The 20,769-nt window shown below is 42.9% G+C and overlaps 1 protein-coding gene across 1 annotated transcript in view; it reads right to left on the reverse strand.

The window, feature by feature from the left end:
* The window catches only part of MTR (5-methyltetrahydrofolate-homocysteine methyltransferase), an 86,241-nt gene that overhangs the window by 50,475 nt on the left and 14,997 nt on the right, over window positions 1–20,769 (reverse strand). The window contains exons 9-16 of the mRNA XM_026649663.2: window positions 15,220–15,320; window positions 13,996–14,057; window positions 12,484–12,551; window positions 10,936–11,015; window positions 8,873–8,985; window positions 4,033–4,173; window positions 3,012–3,197; window positions 1,962–2,141 (exon numbers count right to left, since the gene is read on the reverse strand). Coding sequence (XP_026505448.1) covers window positions 1,962–2,141; window positions 3,012–3,197; window positions 4,033–4,173; window positions 8,873–8,985; window positions 10,936–11,015; window positions 12,484–12,551; window positions 13,996–14,057; window positions 15,220–15,320 — 931 coding nt within the window. The remainder of the gene's footprint in view (window positions 1–1,961; window positions 2,142–3,011; window positions 3,198–4,032; window positions 4,174–8,872; window positions 8,986–10,935; window positions 11,016–12,483; window positions 12,552–13,995; window positions 14,058–15,219; window positions 15,321–20,769) is intronic.

Below are 20,769 nucleotides of genomic sequence, written 5' to 3' on the forward strand. Positions count from 1 at the left end.
GCCGTTCAACAAAATCCACATGCCCCATTGCCACCGTGATGTCCTGGGCGCTGGGGCTCGTGGTTTCTGACAGCTCTGTGCTACTCTCCGACTTCAGGCCCTCACGGCGGTGCCGTAGCCTTCTCGCCTGATTTCTCTGCATCTGCCTCAGGGAAAGGTGTATGATAAGCTGCGAGGTGTTGAGAACGGCCACAACTGCAGCGATGGTCGCAGCGGGATCCATGATCGCAGTGCTGTGGCGTCCGCGCTGTCACTGATCAAAAAGTGCGCGAACTGATTTCCCGCCGGCGCTTTCAGGGAGGGAGGCAGGGCGGTAGTGACTGACGGATGCCGACAGTTACCCAAAAGCACCCTCGCCACATTTTTTTACCCAGAAGGCATTGGGAGCTCGACCCAGAATTCCAATGGGCAGCGGGGACTGCGGGAACTGTGGGATAGCTGCCCACAGTGCACTGCTTCCAATGTCGACGCTTTCCCTGGCAGTGTGGACTGACAAAGTCGAATTACTGTCCTTAGTGTAGACACACACGTTCGACTTTCTAATATCGATTGCACATATTCGATTTAACTAAAATCGAACTACTCTCGTAGTGTAGACATACCCTTACTAGAGGTTTGTTTATGGGATTAGCACTTGGGACAAAAAGTTAATTACCATGCATCTTGGATATGGATGAATTCATTAATTCCTTAAAACTGAGAAACTCAGACTAAGGCCAGAAGGGACCATCATGATCATCTAGTCTGACTTCTTGCACATTGCCGGCCACAGAACCTCATCCACCTACTCCTGTAATAGACCCCTAACCTCTGGCTGAGTTACTGAAGACCTCAAATCATAATTTAAAGACTTCAAATGACAGAGAATCCACCATTTCTTCTATTTTAAACCTGAAAGTCACCCATCCCTCAGAACACGCACACCTGTTGACTGCCAGCACTTCCCAGGTTTTGGAATTATTTTGTGATTTTTAAATATCTGGGTCAGGTTTTGGGCAACTGTGGTTCTGAACAGCTCAGACTATGGAAGTGTAGAAAGAACAATGGACCCCCCAAATCACTGTCTTCCCAAAGGGAATCAATCGTTGCCCTGCTACTCACATACCCAGCATCCAGCTGCCTTCTCTTAGCAGGCTGTCTCCACACTTCACACACACACTCTTAACTTGAATTGTGCTTTTTAGGGAGCGTCTGACAGCCCTCTTCTGGGAAGGGGGACAACTAACCCACCTCCACTTCCCATAACAACTAGACCTGGAAGAGCTCCTCCATTCTCAGTGCTTCCACTGCCAAAAGTGCCTTAACACACAAAGCTAGAGACATGCCACGGGAGTACACTGGGCTAGCTTGGAATCCCAAATCTCATCTGGCAACTGGAGAGCCTTTCTGGGTTCAACTGATCCAGGACAGGGTGCTGCCTGCCCAACTCCCAGAAAATATCTCAAATAGAATCTGTTTGCATGGGCTGGCAACAAATAGAACCCATCACATTGCCCCCTCAAATGTAAAGGTAGAATGGGTGACACAGCTTTATACAAGTGATGCCCTGGTTGTCCCAACAGGTGTATTGTGACTAAATAAAAAGTAAAGAAAGTCTTACATTAGGTCAGGTTTTTGAGTGTGCTATAATCCAGTCACAATAATTAAACTTAATTAAACGAGTCAGCTTTCACATGTCTTGAGTGGGGCCTTTTGGCCAGAGTGCTGACATTTTATGAATGTTACTTCATTTCATTAATACCAATATATTTATGGTACAGTTTATGGACTGAGCTAAATTTAGAGCACTACATAATGTATAATGTTTCCTATTGGAAGCATAGCAGTGTTGAGAAACTATTGCAGTTCACAGGAGTACGCCACTATTATTAATTTAGGAAGTAAATTATTGTGAAGCACTGGGATTTTTTAAGTAGATCTGCATGAAGTAAAACACCACAGCAACAGCCAAAAAAACTCACTTTTATGGTTTTAGCTGCATTGATGAAGTTAATTGCATACAGGTTATGTTCTTCCATTCCAGTCCCTACGGTCAGAATATTGGGGTCAAAAATTATATCGTTTGGATTGAAGCCCACTTTCTTCACAAGGAGGTGGTAAGCTCTGGTGCACACTGCAATTTTAGTTTCTGTTTCTGTGGCCTGGAAAAATAAACAAGGGGGTATGAAAAGAAAGCATTTCTGCTGTGTAACACAGAGACAGGATAGAACCAGAGCTCCAGAGCTAAGTTTGCAGGTCTCTCATGAATCCGTTACCAATTTGAACACCATGAACTTGGGAAAGATGAAATTTTGAGTTTCTAAGTCCAAGTTTAGGCGCGTTCAGAGCTGAGGGGTCTTTGTTCAGTCCATTAGAGAAAGGTAGGTTAGATCGAGAGAGAGACTACACGGTTCTGGTATGGGCCCCATTTCCAGCATCGCAGCAAAACCTAACACAGCTCTGGGAAGAACAAAACTAATTCACAAATAGATCTGAGCTTAGTTCTCTCTCTGATCCATATGCCAATCAATTTCTGAACTGGAAACCTGAAGTGGAAAAGTACTATAGAATTTAACAGAAAATGTATATCCCTGCTATAAAATTCCTGCCTACTCCACTATCGCGATCATCATCTAGTACAGGTGGCATGGCCTCGTGGCACACCAATACTGCTGCTACTACTGGCAGACCTTGGCCTCCTATGCTGGGGCCTGGGGCTGCCCTATAAGTAGCTCAGGTCTGATTCTGTCACTCTTATAGAGTGGTATATTCAATTCAATCAACCTAGTGGTTTCAAATAGACTAACCCACATGGATATAGTGCTCTCTAAACACAATCAGGGCAACAGGGTCAAAAACATCTCTAGATCAGAGTTTAAAAAAAAAAAAACCAAGGGTTACTAAGATTGTATAGGCCTCTAATCGTATTTGACCCTAACTACACAGCCACTTTACCTCCTCCTCCTATGGGAATAAGGAGCCTGTCATCTCAAAAAGTGAAATCTGTCACATAATAAGAAAGTGACACTCACTTGACCCACTTCATCAAAAGCCATGACCACCACAGCTGCTCCGTACAACTTAATCCTTCTTGCTTTTTCCAGGAAATCATCTTCACCTTCCTTCAGGCTGATGCTGTTCACAATGCATTTCCCTTGGCAACACTTCAAGCCAGCTTCAATCACAGAGAAATTTGAAGAATCGATGCATAACGGCACCTGAATCCAGCAGAAAGATAAAGAGGGGAAGTGCAAATTAGCAGCAAATTTTCCCTGACTACCATCCTCCAACTTAAACAAAAGACTGGAAAAGCAAACACAATATTCATCAGGTTTTCAAGCCTGCTTAAGGAAAGGAATAAAAAACAGGAGAAATCTACAAACAAAATAGCACCCAGAATACTTGCTTTCAGTACAAATCTCAATGCAACTCTAAATACAGAGCTGCTATGGTACCTCCATAACATGCACATTATACAGAGATATCTCTCTCTCTTCCCTGCTCTCCTCCCCCCGCTTATCTTCCAGCATGCAAGTATTGGTTTTTAGAAAGCCAAATTGCTTGGCATCAGCAGGTTTTAGTATCATCTAGGAGAACGTTCCTATGTCTACAGCAAACTCTGGACCTTTGTTCTGCAGACAGATGAGATTTACGTATCAGAACGCTGCTAAGCACAGCACGCTACTGCCACTTTATATTGTGTATAGTGGTTTTAAAAAGGACTTGATATTCTGCTCTGCCAACCAAAGGAAAAATGCAGCATGCCTTTGAGTTGGCAATAAAAGACAATGCAGTTCAGAAGGAGTGTGCTTAAAATCTGTGTTTCCGTGGAAGGCCATCTGCTGCATGCCACTTAGCACATGTGACACTATTCTAAAGGGAAGGAAAGAACCCAAATTCTGATGCCTTTCCCATCACAAAACTAGTGGAGGATAACTAAATACACACATTTTCTGTTTACTAAACATAACAATCCGTATCAACATTTTACCGAACTGTGATTCACATATCAGAAATCTGACTGAATGTGCTGTGGGATGAATCAAGTACAACCTTAGCAATGTCAGGTTCCGAAGCAATGAAGTTACAAAATCTGGCCATAGCACTCGGCCCATCCAGCATTCCATCATCCATATTGATATCCAAAATCTGGGCTCCCATCTCAACTTGGGCCTTGGCTACACTCAGAGCTTCCTAAAGAAGGGATTTAAAATGAATAAGCGGAACAAATGAGTTAGTCATGGTAGAGACATTATTTCACTTTCCCAAACAAAGCTCTCTGAATTCACCCTATGTTGTAGATTATCAAAATGAGAGCATCTCCTTTTCTGATTAGTTTTATAAAGGTTCCTTTGTTGACATAAGATAAGTAGGTGTCCTCCTACAAATCATTGGAGCTTCGATCAGTGCCCTGTAAAAGGTCACGAGGCTGTAACTCTTGGATCTTTGAGAAGCCCAGCTGTTTGAAGTCTCAGAGGTTAATCGCTCCTGCATGGTGAGGGATGGAGCTGAGCTGAGCTACACAGGCAGACTTGGTATAAAAAGTCACTTGCTAGGGAAACCCGAGAGCCACAAACAGAGGCGTATCAGAGGGAATTAAGAGTGGGAGTGAGAAAGGCTCTCATTCCAGCTCTACATGTGATATTAAAGTGGCCAGAGATGGAACAGTGGTGGAGACCTGCAACAGATGTGGCCACATTCTCTTTCCTGCCTGAAGCCAAAAGAGATTTCCTGTGCATGAAGTGCAAGTTGGTGGCTGTGCTGGAAGAAAAGATTTGCAGTCTGGGGGGGGGGGGGGGGGGCAAGATGAACTGCTCCTGGGAATCAGAGAAGGTGAGCAGTTCCTAGACAGCCAGGTTTGGGAAAGAAGAAAGGATCAAAGACGAATAGAACTGGCCACCAAAGAACTGGAGAGAAAGTCAGTGAGGAGTCTTGGCAGTTGATAACCACCAGAGGCAAGAGGTCAGCAGCATTCCACATTGCTGGAAACAGATGAGAATAGGCAGGCTGTGACCACCAGAGAGAAGAGGACCAGAAGGAATTCCACACAAGCTAAAGTTTCATATGGATACCAGGTCCGCCATGTGGAAACTGTGGAAGTTAAGACTCAAGATCCAACAAGTTGAAGCGTACTCCATTTAGGAAGGAACAATCAATTGCACACATACAAAATGGGAAATGACTGCCTAGGAAGGAGTACTGCGGAAAGGGATCTGGGAGTCATAGTGGACCACAAGCTAAATATGAGTCAAAAGTGTAAAGCTGTTGCAAAAAAAGCGAACATCATTCTGGGATGTATTAGCAGGAATGTTTTAAGCAAGACACGAGAAGTAATTCTTCTACTTTGCGCTGATTAGGCCTCAACTGGAGTATTGTGTCCTGCTCTGGGCACCACATTTCAAGAAAGATGTGGACAAATTGGAGAGAGTCCAGAGAAGAGCAACAAAAATGATTAAAGGTCTAGAAAACCATGACCTATGAGGGAAGACTGAAAAAACTGGGTTTGTTTAGTCTGGAAAAGAGAAGACTGAGAGGGGACATGATAAGTTTTCAAGTACGTAAAAGGTTATTGCAGGGAGGGTGGTAAAAAACTGTTGTTCTTATCCTCTCAGGATAGGATAAGAAGCAATGGGCTTAAATTGCAGCAAGAGGAGTTTAGGTTGGACATTCGGAAAAACTTCCTAACTGTCAGGGTAGTTAAGCGCTGGAATGAATTGCCTAGAGAGGTTGTGGAATTTCCATCATTGAAGATTTTTTAGAGCAGGTTAGACAAACACCTGTCAGGGATGGTCTAGATCAGGCGTGGGCAAACTACGGCCCGCGGGCCGGATCTGGCCCCACAGGGCTTTGGATCTGGCCTGCGACGCCGCCGGCACCACGTCCCTGCTGCCCCTGAGCAGGGGGGCAGAAGGTTACATGCATTGCCCTTGCCTCCAGGCACTGCCTCCCACAGCTCCCATTGGCTGGGAACGGGGAACCGTGGCCAATCGGCGCTTCGGGAGAGGTACCTGGAGGCGTGGCAAGGGCAGTGCACGCAGAGCCCTCTGCCCCTCTTCCCCCAAGGGCCGCAGCGCTTCCGGGAGCAGCGCGGGGCCAGAGACAGGTCCCCGGTGCGCGCCGCTGCCACCCCGGCGGCGCTTGAGGTAAGCGGTGCCAGGCCGGAGCTCAAACCCCTCCTGTACCCCCCCCCCCACTCCTTGCCCTAAGCCCCCTGCCTGCACCTTGCACCCCTCCTGCACCCCAACCTCCTGCCCTGAGCCCCCTCCCGCAGTCTGTACCTCTCTTGCACCCCTGCCCTGAGTCCCCTCCTGCATCCAAACCCCCTTCCGAGCCTCCTCATACACCCCGCACCCCTCCTCTGCCCCAATCCCTTGCCCTGAGCCCCCTCCTGCATCCAAACCCCCTTCCGAGCCTCCTCATACACCCCGCACCCCTCCTCTGCCCCAATCCCTTGCCCTGAGCCCCTTCCTGCACACCACACCCCCTCTCACACCCCAACCCCCTGCCCAGGCCCTGCATACAATTTCCCGACCCAGATGTGGCCCTTGGCCCAAAAAGTTTGCCCACCCCAGTCTAGATAATACTTAGTCCTGCCATGAGTGCAGGAGACTGGACTAGATGACCTCTCAAGGTCCCTTCCAGTCCTATGATTCTATGACACAAATATTTGGGGAGTGGTAAATAATGAAAAATACAGGTCACTGATTCAGTGCAGTTTGGATCGCTTGGTAAACTGGGCGCAAGCAAGCAATATGCATTTCAACACAGCTAAATGTAAATGTATACATTTGGGAACAAAGAATGTACGTTATACTTACAGGATGGGAGACTATCCTGAGAAGCAGAGAATCTGAAAAAGATTTCGGGGGAGTGGATAATCAGCTGAACATGAGCTGCCAGTGTGACAAAGAGCTAACGTGATCTGGGGATGCATAAAACAGGGGAATCTCAAGGAGTAGAGAGGTTGTTTTACCTCTATACTTGGCACTAGTGCAAATGCTGCTAGAATATTGTGTCCCACCCTGTGTCCACAGTTCAAGAAGGATGTTGATAAATTAGAGAAGGTTCAGAGAAGAGCCATGAGAATGATTAAAGGATTAGAAAACACACCTTATAGTGACAGACTCAAAGAACTCAGTCTATTTATCTGAACAAAAAGAGAAGGTTAATGGGTGACTTGATTAAAGCGTAAGTATTTAGATGGGGAACAAATACATAATAATGGGCTCTTAAATCTAGCAGAGAAAGGTCTAACAGATCCAATGGCTGGAAGTTGGAGCTAGACAAATTCAGACCAGAAAGAAGGCGTACATTTTTAACTATTAGAACAATTTAGAGTCACGATGGATTCTCCATCACTGACAATTTTTAAACCAAGATTGGATGTTTTTCTAAAAGAGATATTCTCTAGGAATTGTTTTGGGGAAGTTCTATGACCTGTATTATACAGGAGGTCAGACTAGATGATCAAAATGGTCCCTTCTGGCCTGGGAATCTATGAATATACCAACCCAGAAATCATTAGTAATGCAAAGCTGATGTCATTCTGTCTGCAAAAATGTGGTGATTTTGACACAGTGGCCTGGTAGTGCCTTAAATTTTAAACATAGTTAGCAATGTGTTTTATTTAAAAGATCAAAGCTTTACATGGTCACAATCAGTTCTGATTGCAAATGATTACAGGAAAATAGCCTCCTGGGACGGACTACAGTAAGGACCTGTAAGTCATAAACTAAAATCTTCTTCGCCTCTAAGGATATATCTACACAGCAAAGAAAAACCAGCGGCTGGCCCGTGCCAGCCAACTCAGGCTCATGGGGCTCAGGCTGCAGGGATGTTTCATTGCTGTGTAGTCTTCTGGGTTTGGGCTGGAGCCTGGGCACTAGAACACTGCAAGGTGGGAGGGTCCCAGAGCTCAGACTCCAGCCTGAACCCGGAAGTCTATACAGCAATGAAACGAGCCTGAGCAGGCCAGGGTTTTTCTTTGCTGTGTAGACATACCATATATTCTTCATTATTGGAGGCTGTTCCATGTTTATTAAGCTGCAAAACAATGTGTGTGTGTGTTAGGAGGGAAATATTAGAGTCCTTCTTCTGTTATTTGAATGCTTATGTCTGTTTGCTTTGTTTTTGTCACTTGATTGATCTCGGGGGCGGAAAAACAAAACAAAAGCAAAACACCTTTCTATTTCTCACAGCCCCAACAAACTGTGGTTCAGTTTTCCTCATCTTATGGCAGACTCAGCTGTTACATTTTAGGAGGTCTCACTCCAACGAAAGCTCTTATTTCGATGGCATGAAATAGTAGAACCACATTCTTTGGAGGCAAATCTTCAGGTGATATAAAAATACCATACTGCCATTTGCCTCAATGGAGCTATGACATTTTACAACAGCTGAGGATCTGCCCCTCTGTCTTTTCATTTTGAGCTGGCATTGTTCTAAGTTGTAGTGACCAACTTTTCTTGGGCACCTTTCCTATAAACCTCCCCATCTCCCTCCTCCCACCAGCTTCAATCTCTAGCTCCAGATTGCTGAGGATACAGCATAAATCAAGAAATATTTATTTTCTATTTATTTTCTCCTTGGCTGTATAACCAGTATTATAGGAGAAACAGATTTTTCAATAACACTAGCTAACAAAGCACTTGGCAAAACCCTAACTGTGGATTCATCGAGAGCTGTTATGCTCAGCAAGGAACCTAAGTAAGGAAGAGCAATGAGAAAAAACAGGAAATCTAAAGAGATTTTACCTTCCTATAGCTGGTATGGGAGGAGGGCTATATGTAGACTTAATAAGTAACTACTAATGCAATGTAATGGAAAAATACTGTAACCGTATAATTGTTTAGAAAAAGTAGTGTTAGAAGCCTAAATTAAATGGGATGCTCACTTCATAGTTGCCTGCCATGATAAGCTTAGCAAACTTCTTTGATCCTGCCACATTGCAGCGTTCACCAATGTTAACGAAGTTGGTGTATGGGCCAATCCTGAAGGGCTCAAGACCTTAAAGGGACATTTTAGAAAACATTTGTAAAAATGCAGGGAAAAAATGGAAACATTGTAGAGAATAAGCAATTTATTGCCAGTCCAAGAGATAAGGCCAGGTTTATCTGTGGAAATGTACATCCTCAATTTATCAAGCTGAAATTGGAAATACATAATTTCGTCCGCTAAATTGTCATGGCAATGGACAAAATCTCTTTCAATAGCAAAATTCTTAATTGCAGGCTCTAGCAGCTGTATCTCCTTTACAATGTAGACAAAGGGTCAGAAAATACTGGCGTAGGTGGGGCACCGCACGAGTATGCTGATGGGAGACAACCTCTAGAAGAAAGGAACTCTACACAGCCACACCCTCATATATGTATCTCTAGCATCCTGATCTTGTAGTTCTTCTGGGCACATCCCTCCCCATCTACACCAATGGGGTTTTGCATGTGGAATGGCTGCAAGGTGGGGCCTCTAAACTTTGTAGTTGCACTATACACCATATAAAATAAACCAGTCCTAGCTGTAATTTTCAAACTTTAGGCACCTGAATAACTGGCTTGAGTTTCAGAGGCAGTGATCAAATGCAACTTACATGGAAGCAAGTCAATGGAACCAGATGATGCTCAACACCTCTGAAAATTAAGCTAACTGCATCCAAGCTTGAAAACACTGTCCCAAGTTATGAGAACCACACGTTAAAATAATGATAAATGGTATAAAATATTAATTCCTCAATAAGATTAATTAATAATGCTGAGGACAGGGCTTACTTCCAAACATGCAAATACCTTCATGTGACTTGATACTGTGACATTAAATCCTTCTGCTATCACTTTGGAAATGTACCCAACAAGGATGATGAGTAACTTACTTCTTGACTCCCAAAGGGCAATGGCTAATTTGTCCAATTAAAAATTTCCCAATTCATTAAAAAAAATATTCAGAAGCTTTTGGCCCCAAATACTCTATATTGGCCTTACAGCTGGATTTAAGAAATATATCAAACAAGGTTCCCATTACACAGGAAACATAAGGTGGTATGGCCCTTTAAGAGTCAGGCTTGACATCACTGCTCCCAGTCTGTGACTAATTCGCTACATCCCCAGCAGTGGGTCTGAACCCAGATCAGGCAATACCCTGCAGGTCTTCGATAAAAGGACAACAACAAGCAGCTCAGTTGAGAGTAAGACCTACTGGGAGCAGGTAGGCTCCTGTTGCAGACCCTAGATTAAGACCTGATTTGTTTACTGTATGTTGAATTGCTTTGGTTTGTAGAAATCAAACCCAACCCTGAAGAGACAGAACTGAAATCTTGCTACTGTTGCAAATGTTATATGATGCCCTGGCTAGAGAGTTGGCCCCCAGACTTACAGAGGGTTTTGGCTAGCTGGTGTGTATAGAGCCAAACTGTAGTCAAAAACCACATTCTAGATTCAGATTTACCATGGGCTAATTCCATCCTCACCAGTCAAACAGTGTTATAAACCTGAACCAGCAGCATGATACAGTAACAGAGCATTTCCCTAGGATCAGGGGACCTGGCTTCTATTCCTGGCTCTGCCATTCACCTGCCACATGACCTGCAGCACATCAGTTCACCTCTCTGGGCCTACCTAAATTTCTCCATTTGCACTAGGGGATAAGCACACTTATCCTTTTGTGCAAAGTGCTTTGAGATCCACTGGTGAAAAATACATAGGCTATTATTAAATAAGACTGAGGCCAGCGTAGGTCAGGTCTAAGAGACATTTCTACTGATTGTGAAGCTGATAGTTTCACTAATTCTTTAGCTGTAACTCGAGATGGGCCCAAGCTGTGAACTTTGGATCTGCATGCACAACTTTCAGAACCTGGTGTATTTGGCTATGGAGTTGGGATCTTGGCCATCTCTTCTGGTCTCTAGAGAGCAGTAACTCAGTACGTCACAAGACGAAAGTCTCAAGCTGTTATGCTCTCTCTTACCTGACAGCAGCATATACCCTTCTGAAACGAAGGAGGGGGGAATACGAGGTTTACATGTTTTTACTGCTTCAGCAATCTCCCTGAATAACAGAAGGAGGAAAGAAAAAGCTCCAGAGTTAAGAATACAAATTTTTAATTAAAATCTAAATCCTCTGTGTAATATTCAAATGAAATGTACTAGAAAGAGATACCCCTCTCCCCTGTAATTCAGCCCTGCCAAACAAGAGTAATAATACGTTTCATTTTGGGTAGCCAAAGGCAAAAATAAATGCTCTTCAGAAATATGTTATATCCAAATTGTAGTAAGTGTATGGAGCTAAAGACTTCTATCAGATACAAAATGGGAGATCACCACCCCCACCAGATGACACATTTACTTATGGGTAAGGCTACACTTATGTCATGGAGATCATGGGGAAGTCAAGGAATCTGTTCTGTGAAGTTTTCTGCTTCAGCCCCGGGGGCCGTGGGACTAGAGCTGGCAGCCAGCGGGGCCCCGGCAGGGTTCCAGCGATGGGCAACAGCCTCCTCAGGGTTCCAGCAACAGCCTCGCGGGAGGAGTGGGGGAACCCCACAGCTCCCAGCCGCCATGGTGGCAGGAGAAACCATGGAGCTGCAGCAGCAAAAGCCACAGACAGGTCACGGCTTCCGTGAATTTTTGTTTATTGCCCATGACCTGTCCGTGACTTTTACTACAAATAACCATGACAAAATCTTAGCCTTACTTATGGGTGGACAGAGAGATTCTCCACACTACTGCTCAGCCCCAGAGGTTCCCATTAAAATCCTGACTTCTCGAACATGGATTGTTGTGTAGCAGCAACAAGGGACAGATTTCACTAACTCTCTGAGCTGGGATGCTTCTCCTAATGGCCCTGAGGCGACCCAGGATGAACACAACTACTATGACAGCATGTCCATCTTCCCTCTCTTGGCTTTGCAATCAACTGAGGGCAACGTGCCATGCCTCCTGCACTCACACAGGACATCAGAGCAACAATGGCTCAGAAGGGTTAGCTTTTCCCTATCCCCATGGGAGAGGGGGTCTGCCTCTTGTGTACGCTGAAGGAATAAAGGGAGGAAGGAAGTCTTCCAAATTACTATTTCTAGTGGGGCTGTACCGAAACATTTCTCCCGACCAGATGGGACTGTCATTTTAACCTTCCCATATCCTTGCCATGGCTTTGCCTCGTTCTTCCTTTTCCCTTCAAAGCAGCTTTGCAGTATTATCACACAAAATCTAGAGGAGCAGCACAGCAGAGGAGGGGAAAGGAAAAGACAGGGTTTTATTCTGGAACAGTTTTAGTCGAGACAGGGGACCAGGTGTATTACACTTGTTTTTACCCTCCAGTCCCCGCAACAACAGACTACTAATGCAGGAGCACAGCACTTTCTGCCCCACAGGCTGCAGCAGCTCGATCTCAAGTGAGTTGTCTTATTCTTTTTGTGAAGAGGTCTTAATACAAATCATGGAACTCCAGTTTGGAGGAATAGGGATATTTTCCTTTCCTGTGCATTTGAATAGACTAACATGACCTGTGAAGTTACCTGATATGTGCTGGAGTGGTACCACAGCAACCTCCAACTATGTTGACCAAACCATCCAAAGCAAAGCTCTGTGTGCAGGGAAAAGATTATTTAGTTTCACGTTGATAACTGCATCCAATAACAGGCAATTCACAAAAACGAAGGTAAGAAAATCTATATTCTCCAAATATCAAGCAAGCTAAAGCTCCCAGAATAAAAACAAAATGAAGCAATGTTACTGAATTAAACCCAACTCAAAGAAGTCCATTGAATTTTACCCCTCTGGTTTCAATACTATTACTTCCCCGTAACATTTATTATTCCTTTCACTTTATTCACTCCCAGATGCTAGTATGGCAACCCTCTTGTCTCTGGCCTAAAAGCTGTGGACCAAATTTGCAAATGTGAGTGTCTAAAGCTAAGTGTTGATTTACATGTCTACAGTTAGGCACCTGCATTTGAAAATAAACACACAAGGCCAAAGTTCCACATTGCTTCAGATACTGCCCGCCTGCTGACACTTTAAAGCCCAGACCCCTCTTCTAGTCTCAGGTGGACAGTAAAGGTCAAATAGCACTTTGCAGAGCGAGCAATGGAAAAACCTGTGTCATGGACTGCTCTTCCTCTCCCAAAAGTGGTTATAAATGCTATGACTGTGCAAGATAGTGCCAAGTGCATAAAGGCTGCTCGGTTTGCCTGCACGGTACTTAACTCCTTATTTTACAAATTGTTTTGAAGCACTTGTATATTACAAGATAATACACAAAACCCAATTCAGTTTTATTTTGATTACTTGACAGTTAACAGGCAATAGCTAGCTTCCTCCTCCATCAGCGGGAAAATCCCCTTGGAAACCAAGATTTCCAACTGTTGTAATTTGTGTTGCCTGCCAACTCAGGCCAGGGTTTCTCAACCTGGGGGTCAGGATCAGTTGTCAGGGGGTTGTAACCACTCTGCCCTTCCTTTATTGCTCTATAAGAGGGTCTTTGCTAGATGGGAGGGGATGGAAAAGGCTGGAAACCATTAACTTAGGCTAGAGTTACTTAAGTGAGCTTCTTTCTCACTGCAGGTTTCCTGCACAGGAACTCAAAAAAACCACTCAGATTTATGTTCAGTTAGCTTGCCCTCTTATGTGATGAATTATTTCCAAAAAGAGAGGGAGTGAGAGAGTGAAAAAGAGTGCAAATGCTTGTGATCTGTAGCACCTGATCAACAGATCTCACAACAAGCTAAGCAACCTTCCTGCAACTTAATGGGCGGGAAAAAAAGCCAGAATGACTTAGGGTTTCAAAATTCATTAAATAGAAGTTTCTCCTGATCTGTGTCAGCAAGTATCACCATTCAACACACTGGTTATAAACTGCTGGGGAAAAGTGGTGTTTGTAACATACAAAACAGAACCCAGCTAAATACCCAGGTGATAGTTGCCTGAGAACCAAAGTGCTACAGTAAGACTGCATAAAGTAAATGCAGAGACAACCATGTTACTATTACTGTGACAGGTAAAACCCATTCATGAGAAATATTCCCTACCTTTATATGCTTGGCAGTCACTTCAGGGGTTTCGTCATAACCTCCAAAGGCATTGGGGAGACCTTGAGAAATATTTTTAGAGTATTACAATGTGTTTAACCCCCACAAAGAGGAGATATTTAAAGCAGCTGCCCATGTAGAACTAAAATGTCTCATTGCATTTCTGATCATCATTCAATGAGTTATTATTAGTTGCTCCTGAAAGTGTTTGGGATTCCTCATGACAACTAATTTTTTTTTTAAACGTTAAATTCTAAATGTGTTTCTAACTCATAGTAGTAATGACATTTATCTCCTAAAGAGTTGGAAAGGGGAATGCAGTAAGGTAGGAAGAAAGTTTTGGGATTTGTTTTTAAAGGAATTATTTCCTTTAACCTAACAGCTATGCTGCTATAGCTACTGAGTGCTGTTAAAGTGCCATCATTTCCTTTCAACTAAGTAGATGCTACACTTCTAAAAAAATAAATAATAATAAAAAATTATTAGTCTTTTCTTAATTACAAAGTTGCAAGTAGTAGTCTGGCCTGGCCTTAAACTATTTGCTTTTCAGAGTAATTATTTTCTTTTTCAAGCTTCAAATCCTGTCTCTAAGGGGGAAATAAAATTTTGGCTATTAAAAGAATATAGAAAAGAGTTTGGGAGCAAATTGCTAGAATATCAGATACTTGAGCTGCTAGAAAATAAAACCAGTTTACATACATGCTCCCAAAGGAATTTTGGATAACGGAGCTTTATTTCCCCATCCATCCCTACTTCTCTCTCTTTCACAGAAAAATGTTTGCTTAAAGCTGTGTTGGGACAATAAAAGAGCCTCATCCTTCACACTTTATTCACATACGTAGCCCCTATTAAAACAATTAGCTTGAACGACTTCACTGGGACTACTCAGAAGCGTAAAGGTTGTAAGATTGAGCCCCAAAAAGATTTAAATTATCCACCATGCACCTGAAACTGCTCTGACTGAAGTTAATAAGTATAGCTGCTCAGTCAAACTTCTAGATCCACCTTTTTATGAGAATGATCAAATAATCACACTATACAAGCTTCTACGCCAAAAATAGCTTCTTTGGGTGCTGAAATATAACAAAAAAATGGAGTGAAGATGATGAGCTACTACATTGTGTACACTGTGATTGACCTGTAAATTATCTACCTGGTGAATTACTTCTAGTGGTATGGAAAGGCTGGACTAATTTCCTTTGTGTACACACTCATAAAACACACCTGCATTGGGATAACAGATGATGTAGGCAGTCGTACACTTCCCAATTGTTTCAATGAAGGGCCTCATTTCCACTGCCCCTAATGCACAGTTTAAGCCAATACTGAAAAAATAAAAATTGCATTTATTCCTGGTTTAAAGCAAAAACAAAACAAAACAACAAAGAAACATGGCAACAATGGTACTCTCCCACTAGTAACAGAGTATGTCTGGTAAAGAAAGGAAGCAGATCTTAAGCAGATTTTATTTATCTCTACATAAGACAGTGTACAAAGTATCAAATGTGTTTCTGATACCTATGTTAAGGCTCCAAAACTGTGGCTTTAATTTGTGTGTGTATATATAATTTCTTTATACAAGAATTAGGTACAGTCCTCCTGACAGCTAATTTCTTAGTTATTATCTGCTAAAAAACTAGTTTACAGGTGCCTAACTAGCCCCTGAAATCACAGTTAAACTTACCCTCCACTACAGAAATCTGAAATGGCTCCCCTACTTCCTTCCTGCCTGGTTCACATCTCCAGAGTGCGGCTCCCTGCCACGTGCCTGCTGCAGCTGCACATGCTCTGGCCCAGTCTGACCACACTAAGGTTTAGAAACTAGTTGGGGCTCAGGAGCTGCATAGAACCAACATTCATTCCCATTCCTGCCCACTGCCTCCTCCAGCTGCTGCTAAGGACGGAGGACAGAACCCAAAGGTTTTGGCTGATGCCTCCTACAGTCACCTGTGCTCAATTAACCCTCTCTAGCACTGAGGTCCCCTGCTCCAGATTGACCGCAGCGTGAGTAGTTATATTATGGCTCTGAGTCTCCAAATAACCTACTTTGCCATGTGCAAATGGCTAAATTTAAAATATAATCACAGAATCATAGAACTGGAAGGAAACCTTGAAAGATCATCTAGTCCAGTCCCCTGCACTCATGGCAGGACAAGTATTATCTAGACCATTCCTGACAGGTGTTTGTCTAACCTGCTCTTAAAAATCTCCAATGATGGGGATTCCACAACCTCCCTAGGCAATTTATTCCAGTGCTTAACTACACTCACAGTTAGGAAGTTTTTCCTAATGTCCAACCTAAACCTCCCTTGCTGCAATTTAAGCCCATTGCTTCTTGTCCGATCCTCACAGATTAAGAACAACAATTTTTCACCCTCCTCCTTGCAATAATCTTTTATGTACTTGAGAACTGTTATGTCCCCTCTCAGTCTTCTCTTTTCCAGACTAAACAAACCCAATTTTTTTCAATCTTCCCTCATAGGTCATGTTTTCTAGACCTTCAATCATTTTTGTTGCCCTTCTCTGGACTTTCTCCAATTTGTCCACATCTTTCCTGAAATATGGTACCCAGAACTGGACACAGTACTCCAGCTGAAGCCTAAATAGCACAGAATAGAGCAGTATAATTACTTCTTGTGTCTTACTTACAACATTCTGGCTAATACATCCCAGAATGATGTTCACCTTTTTTTGCAACAGCATCACACTGTTGACTCATATTTAGCTTATGGTCCACTATGATCCCCAGATCCCTTTCCGCAATACTCCCTCCTAGGCAGTCATTTCCCATTTTATATGTGTGCAACTGATTGTTCCTTCTAAGTGGAGGAATACTTTGCATTTGTCCTTAATGAATTTCATCCTATTTACTTCACACAGTACACTCTCAGATTTAAAGTCATTAGCTATTGGTATTATTTAAATAATTTCCCCCTAGAAGTTTGCAGTTGTTTATTGTTATTAGTTTGTTTGTTTATTGGCTTAGGTTTTTTCCTGTTGATTTTCTGTGAATAAATGTGGCACCAGTGAGCTGACAAATATGAAGTTTAAAACCGGTCTGTATATATTTTTATTCTTCTTTTGAGGATAACATAGATAAAACACACGTTTAAGTGCATATTGTTAAAAAAAAAAAAAAAAAAAAAAAAAAAGTGTGCCCGCAAGATGCACTGCGCAGCCCCTCCAGCCCCCCCTCAGTCTAGCCCACGTCAGCTCCCCCACTGGGAAGAGGGCTGGAGCAACCCCTGCAGAACTCACAATATATTACTTTCCTCATGCTATCTAGCAACCTGCTCCAATTAAGTACTGCCTACTTGCCTCGTGGAAGTATGTAAAAGCTTCATTATGTTTGCAACATCCCATGGGAACATCTTAAATTTTGCTCTTATATAATATTGTTACTAGCAAAAAACTGCTGTTTCTCTACCATACTGAAGTACCGGCCTGCTGCAACACTGGGAATGGTGAAGCAAGGTTTGGAATATAAGTGCAACTGGAAAGTGACCATATATCTTGGCAACATTTGTACCTACTGCTTTCTACACTGTAGGTGTGAAAGTACAAGCAGATCCAAAATGCTAGGATTTAATGAGAAAGAGGCACTGCCTTCTGCTACAGGAAAAAATGGAGATGACAGAAAGATCAAAGAACTGCCTCAACCCGCCCAGTTAAGATACATTTTTCCTTGCTAAAACATTTTTAAAATTTGGAAGAAAATGAGTGCATCAGTGCATTAAGCTTGTACAATTTAATTTACTCACCAGATATATCCTATGTCTCATTGATTTAGACATAATAACATAAGAATGGCCATACTGGGTCAGACCAAAGATCCATCCAATCCAGTATCCTGTCTTCCAACAGTGGCCAATGCCAGGTGCCCCAGAGGGAATGAACAGAACAGGCAAACAAATGATCCATCCTCTGTTGCCATTCCCAGCTTCTGGCAAACAGAAGCTAGGGACATCATCCCTGCCCATCCTGGCTAATAGCCATTGATGAACCTATCCTCCATGAATTTATCTAAATCTTTTTTTAACCCTTTTAGAATCTTGGCCTTCACAACATCCTCTGGCAAAGAGTTCCACAGGTTGACTGCGCACTGTGTGAAGAAATACTTCCTTTCGTTTGGTTTAAACCTGCTGCCTATTCATTTCATTTGGTGACCCCTAGTTTCTTGTGTTATGAGAAGGGGTAAATAACACTTCCATATTCACTTTCTCCACACCAGTCATGATTTTATAAGACCTCTATCATATCCCCCCTTAGTCATCTCTTTTCCAAGCTGAAAAGTCCCAGTCTTTTTAATCTCTCCTTATACGGAAGCTGTTCCATACCCCTAATCATTTTCATTGCCCTTTATTGAACCTTTTCCAATTCCAATATATCTTTTTTTGAGATGGAGGGACCACATCTGCACGCAGTACTCAAGATGTGGGCATACAATGGATTTATATAGATGCAACATGATATTTTCTGTCTTATTATCTATCCCTTTCTTAATGATTCCCAACATTGTTTGCTTTTTTGACAGCAGCTGCACATTGAGTGTGTGTTTTCAGAGAACTATCCACAATGATGCCAAGATCTATCTAGAGTGGTAACAGCTAATTTAGACCCCATCATTTTGTATGTATAGTTGGGATGATGTTTTCCATCATTACTTTGCATTTAACAACATTGATTTTCATCTGCCATTTTGTTGCCCAGTCACCCAATTTTGTGAGATCCCTTTGTTGCTCTTCGCAATTTGTTTTGGACTTAATTAACTTGAGTTTTGTATCATCTGCAAATTGCACCACCTCATTGTTTAAGCCTTTTTCCAGATCATCTATGAATAGGCTGAGTAGTACTGGTCCCAGTACAGACCCCTGGGGGACACCACTATTGACCTCTCTCCATTCTGAAAGCTGACCATTTATTCCTACCCTTTGTTTCCTATCTTTTAACCAGTTACCAATCCATGAGAGGACCTTCCCTCTTATCCCATGACAGCTTACTTTGCTTAAGAGCCTTTGGTGAGGGACCTTGTCAAAGGCTTTCTGAAAATCTAAGTACAGGCGCCCCCCGGGTTACGCAAACCCGACTTACGCAAATCCGCACTTACGGAAAAAATTCTGTAAGCTAGAAATGGTTTTGGGGGGGGGGGGGGGGGAGGGAGGAGGGCGGTGTAATTGTTGGGTATACGTTTCTGACTTACGCAAAATTCGAGTTACGCAAGGCATTCCGGAACGATGCGTAAATCAGGGAGCATCTGTACACTATATCCACTGGATCAACCTTGTCCACATGCTTGTCGACCCCCTCAAAGAATTCTAGTAGATTGGTGAGGCATGATTTCCCTTTACAAAAAACATGTTGACTATTCCAATAAATTATGCTCATCTATGTGTCTGACAATTCTGTTCTTTACTATAGTTTCAACCAGTTTGCCTGGTATTGAAATCAGGCTTACTTGCCTATAATTGCCAGGATCACCTCTGGAGCCTTTTTAAAAAATTGGTGTCACATTAGCTATCCTCCAGTCATTTGGTACAGAAGCTGATTTAAATGATGGGTTACAAACCACAGTTAGTAGTTCTGCAATATCACATTTCAGTTCCTTCAGAACTCTTGAATACCATCTGGCCCTGGTGACTTATTACTGTTTAATTTATCTATTTGGTCTAAAATCTCCTCTAATGACACCTCAATCTAGGACAGTTCCTCAGATTTATCACCTAAAAAAAACAGCTCAGGTTTGGGAATCTCCCTCACATCCTGAGCCGTGAAGACAGATGCAAATAATTCATTTAGTTTCCCCGCAATGGCCTTATCGTCCTTGAGTGCTCCTTTAGACAACATTATAGCAGAGAACTTTCACATGCATAAGCTTCTTGAACAATTTCACCAGCATATTAGGCACAAACACATTTTCTTTCAACATCAGATAGGCAAGTGCCACCCTTAGGGCCCTCTCCTGAATCCAAATAAAGCCAACAGTCCTACACTGATGTCAAAGGGAATTTTGCATGCTCCAGACATACAGAATAAGACCTTTAACATACTTTGTTCCCTGATCTCCCGTTCACACCAAGCCATGCTTCTAATGGACTACAAGTCACCCCCTGTCATTGAAAAAGTCAGAGTGCTAAACTGACTGACTCTTACATTGTTTCTGAGGGATAAAGGTGAAAGGCATATCAGCAGTAACTCCTAGTGCCTCAAGAGGGACACAAGCTACCCCAAAGGGATTGGGAAGGAGACAGAGCCATGGTTTTGTCCCAGCACCCCCAATAACCAGCTGAAGTAGCCCGCCATAGAGAGGGCTGTAGGGATGGTACAGTGTGCACACTCCCACAGAACTGCCCACAGTTCAGGGGCAGCTCAGCTCTGGACTGGGGTGGGTAGGAAAAATGTCAAATCAACTACTGTATGTTTCTTACGTGTACCTGGGTGGGAATTATGCAGGTAACTGCAAATCAGAGCAAAAGAATTTGCATGATGACTGTGCAATTACTAAGTAGTAACTATACAGGCAGTATACAAATCTCTGGGCTCCAGCTGGCTTCTAACAGCCAGACAGTGGGGATCTGCATACTGTACAATTCTTTTTCCATACTTGAACAATATGCAACTCCCCTTACTCTAACAGGCTGTGGTGTAAGAGCTGAGTGTATAACTTTATAGCATTTCTGAACTCTCTTTGGCTTGGAGCATTCTATTTAAATATACCATAGGTTTCAAGGGAATCATTTTACAACCCCCCACTGATTTTTGTGTTTAAGCATGTAC

This window comes from Terrapene carolina, unplaced genomic scaffold (genome assembly GCF_002925995.2).
Source record: "Terrapene carolina triunguis isolate 2854851 unplaced genomic scaffold, T_m_triunguis-2.0 Scaffold85, whole genome shotgun sequence".
NCBI classification, from domain to species: Eukaryota; Metazoa; Chordata; order Testudines; family Emydidae; genus Terrapene; species Terrapene triunguis.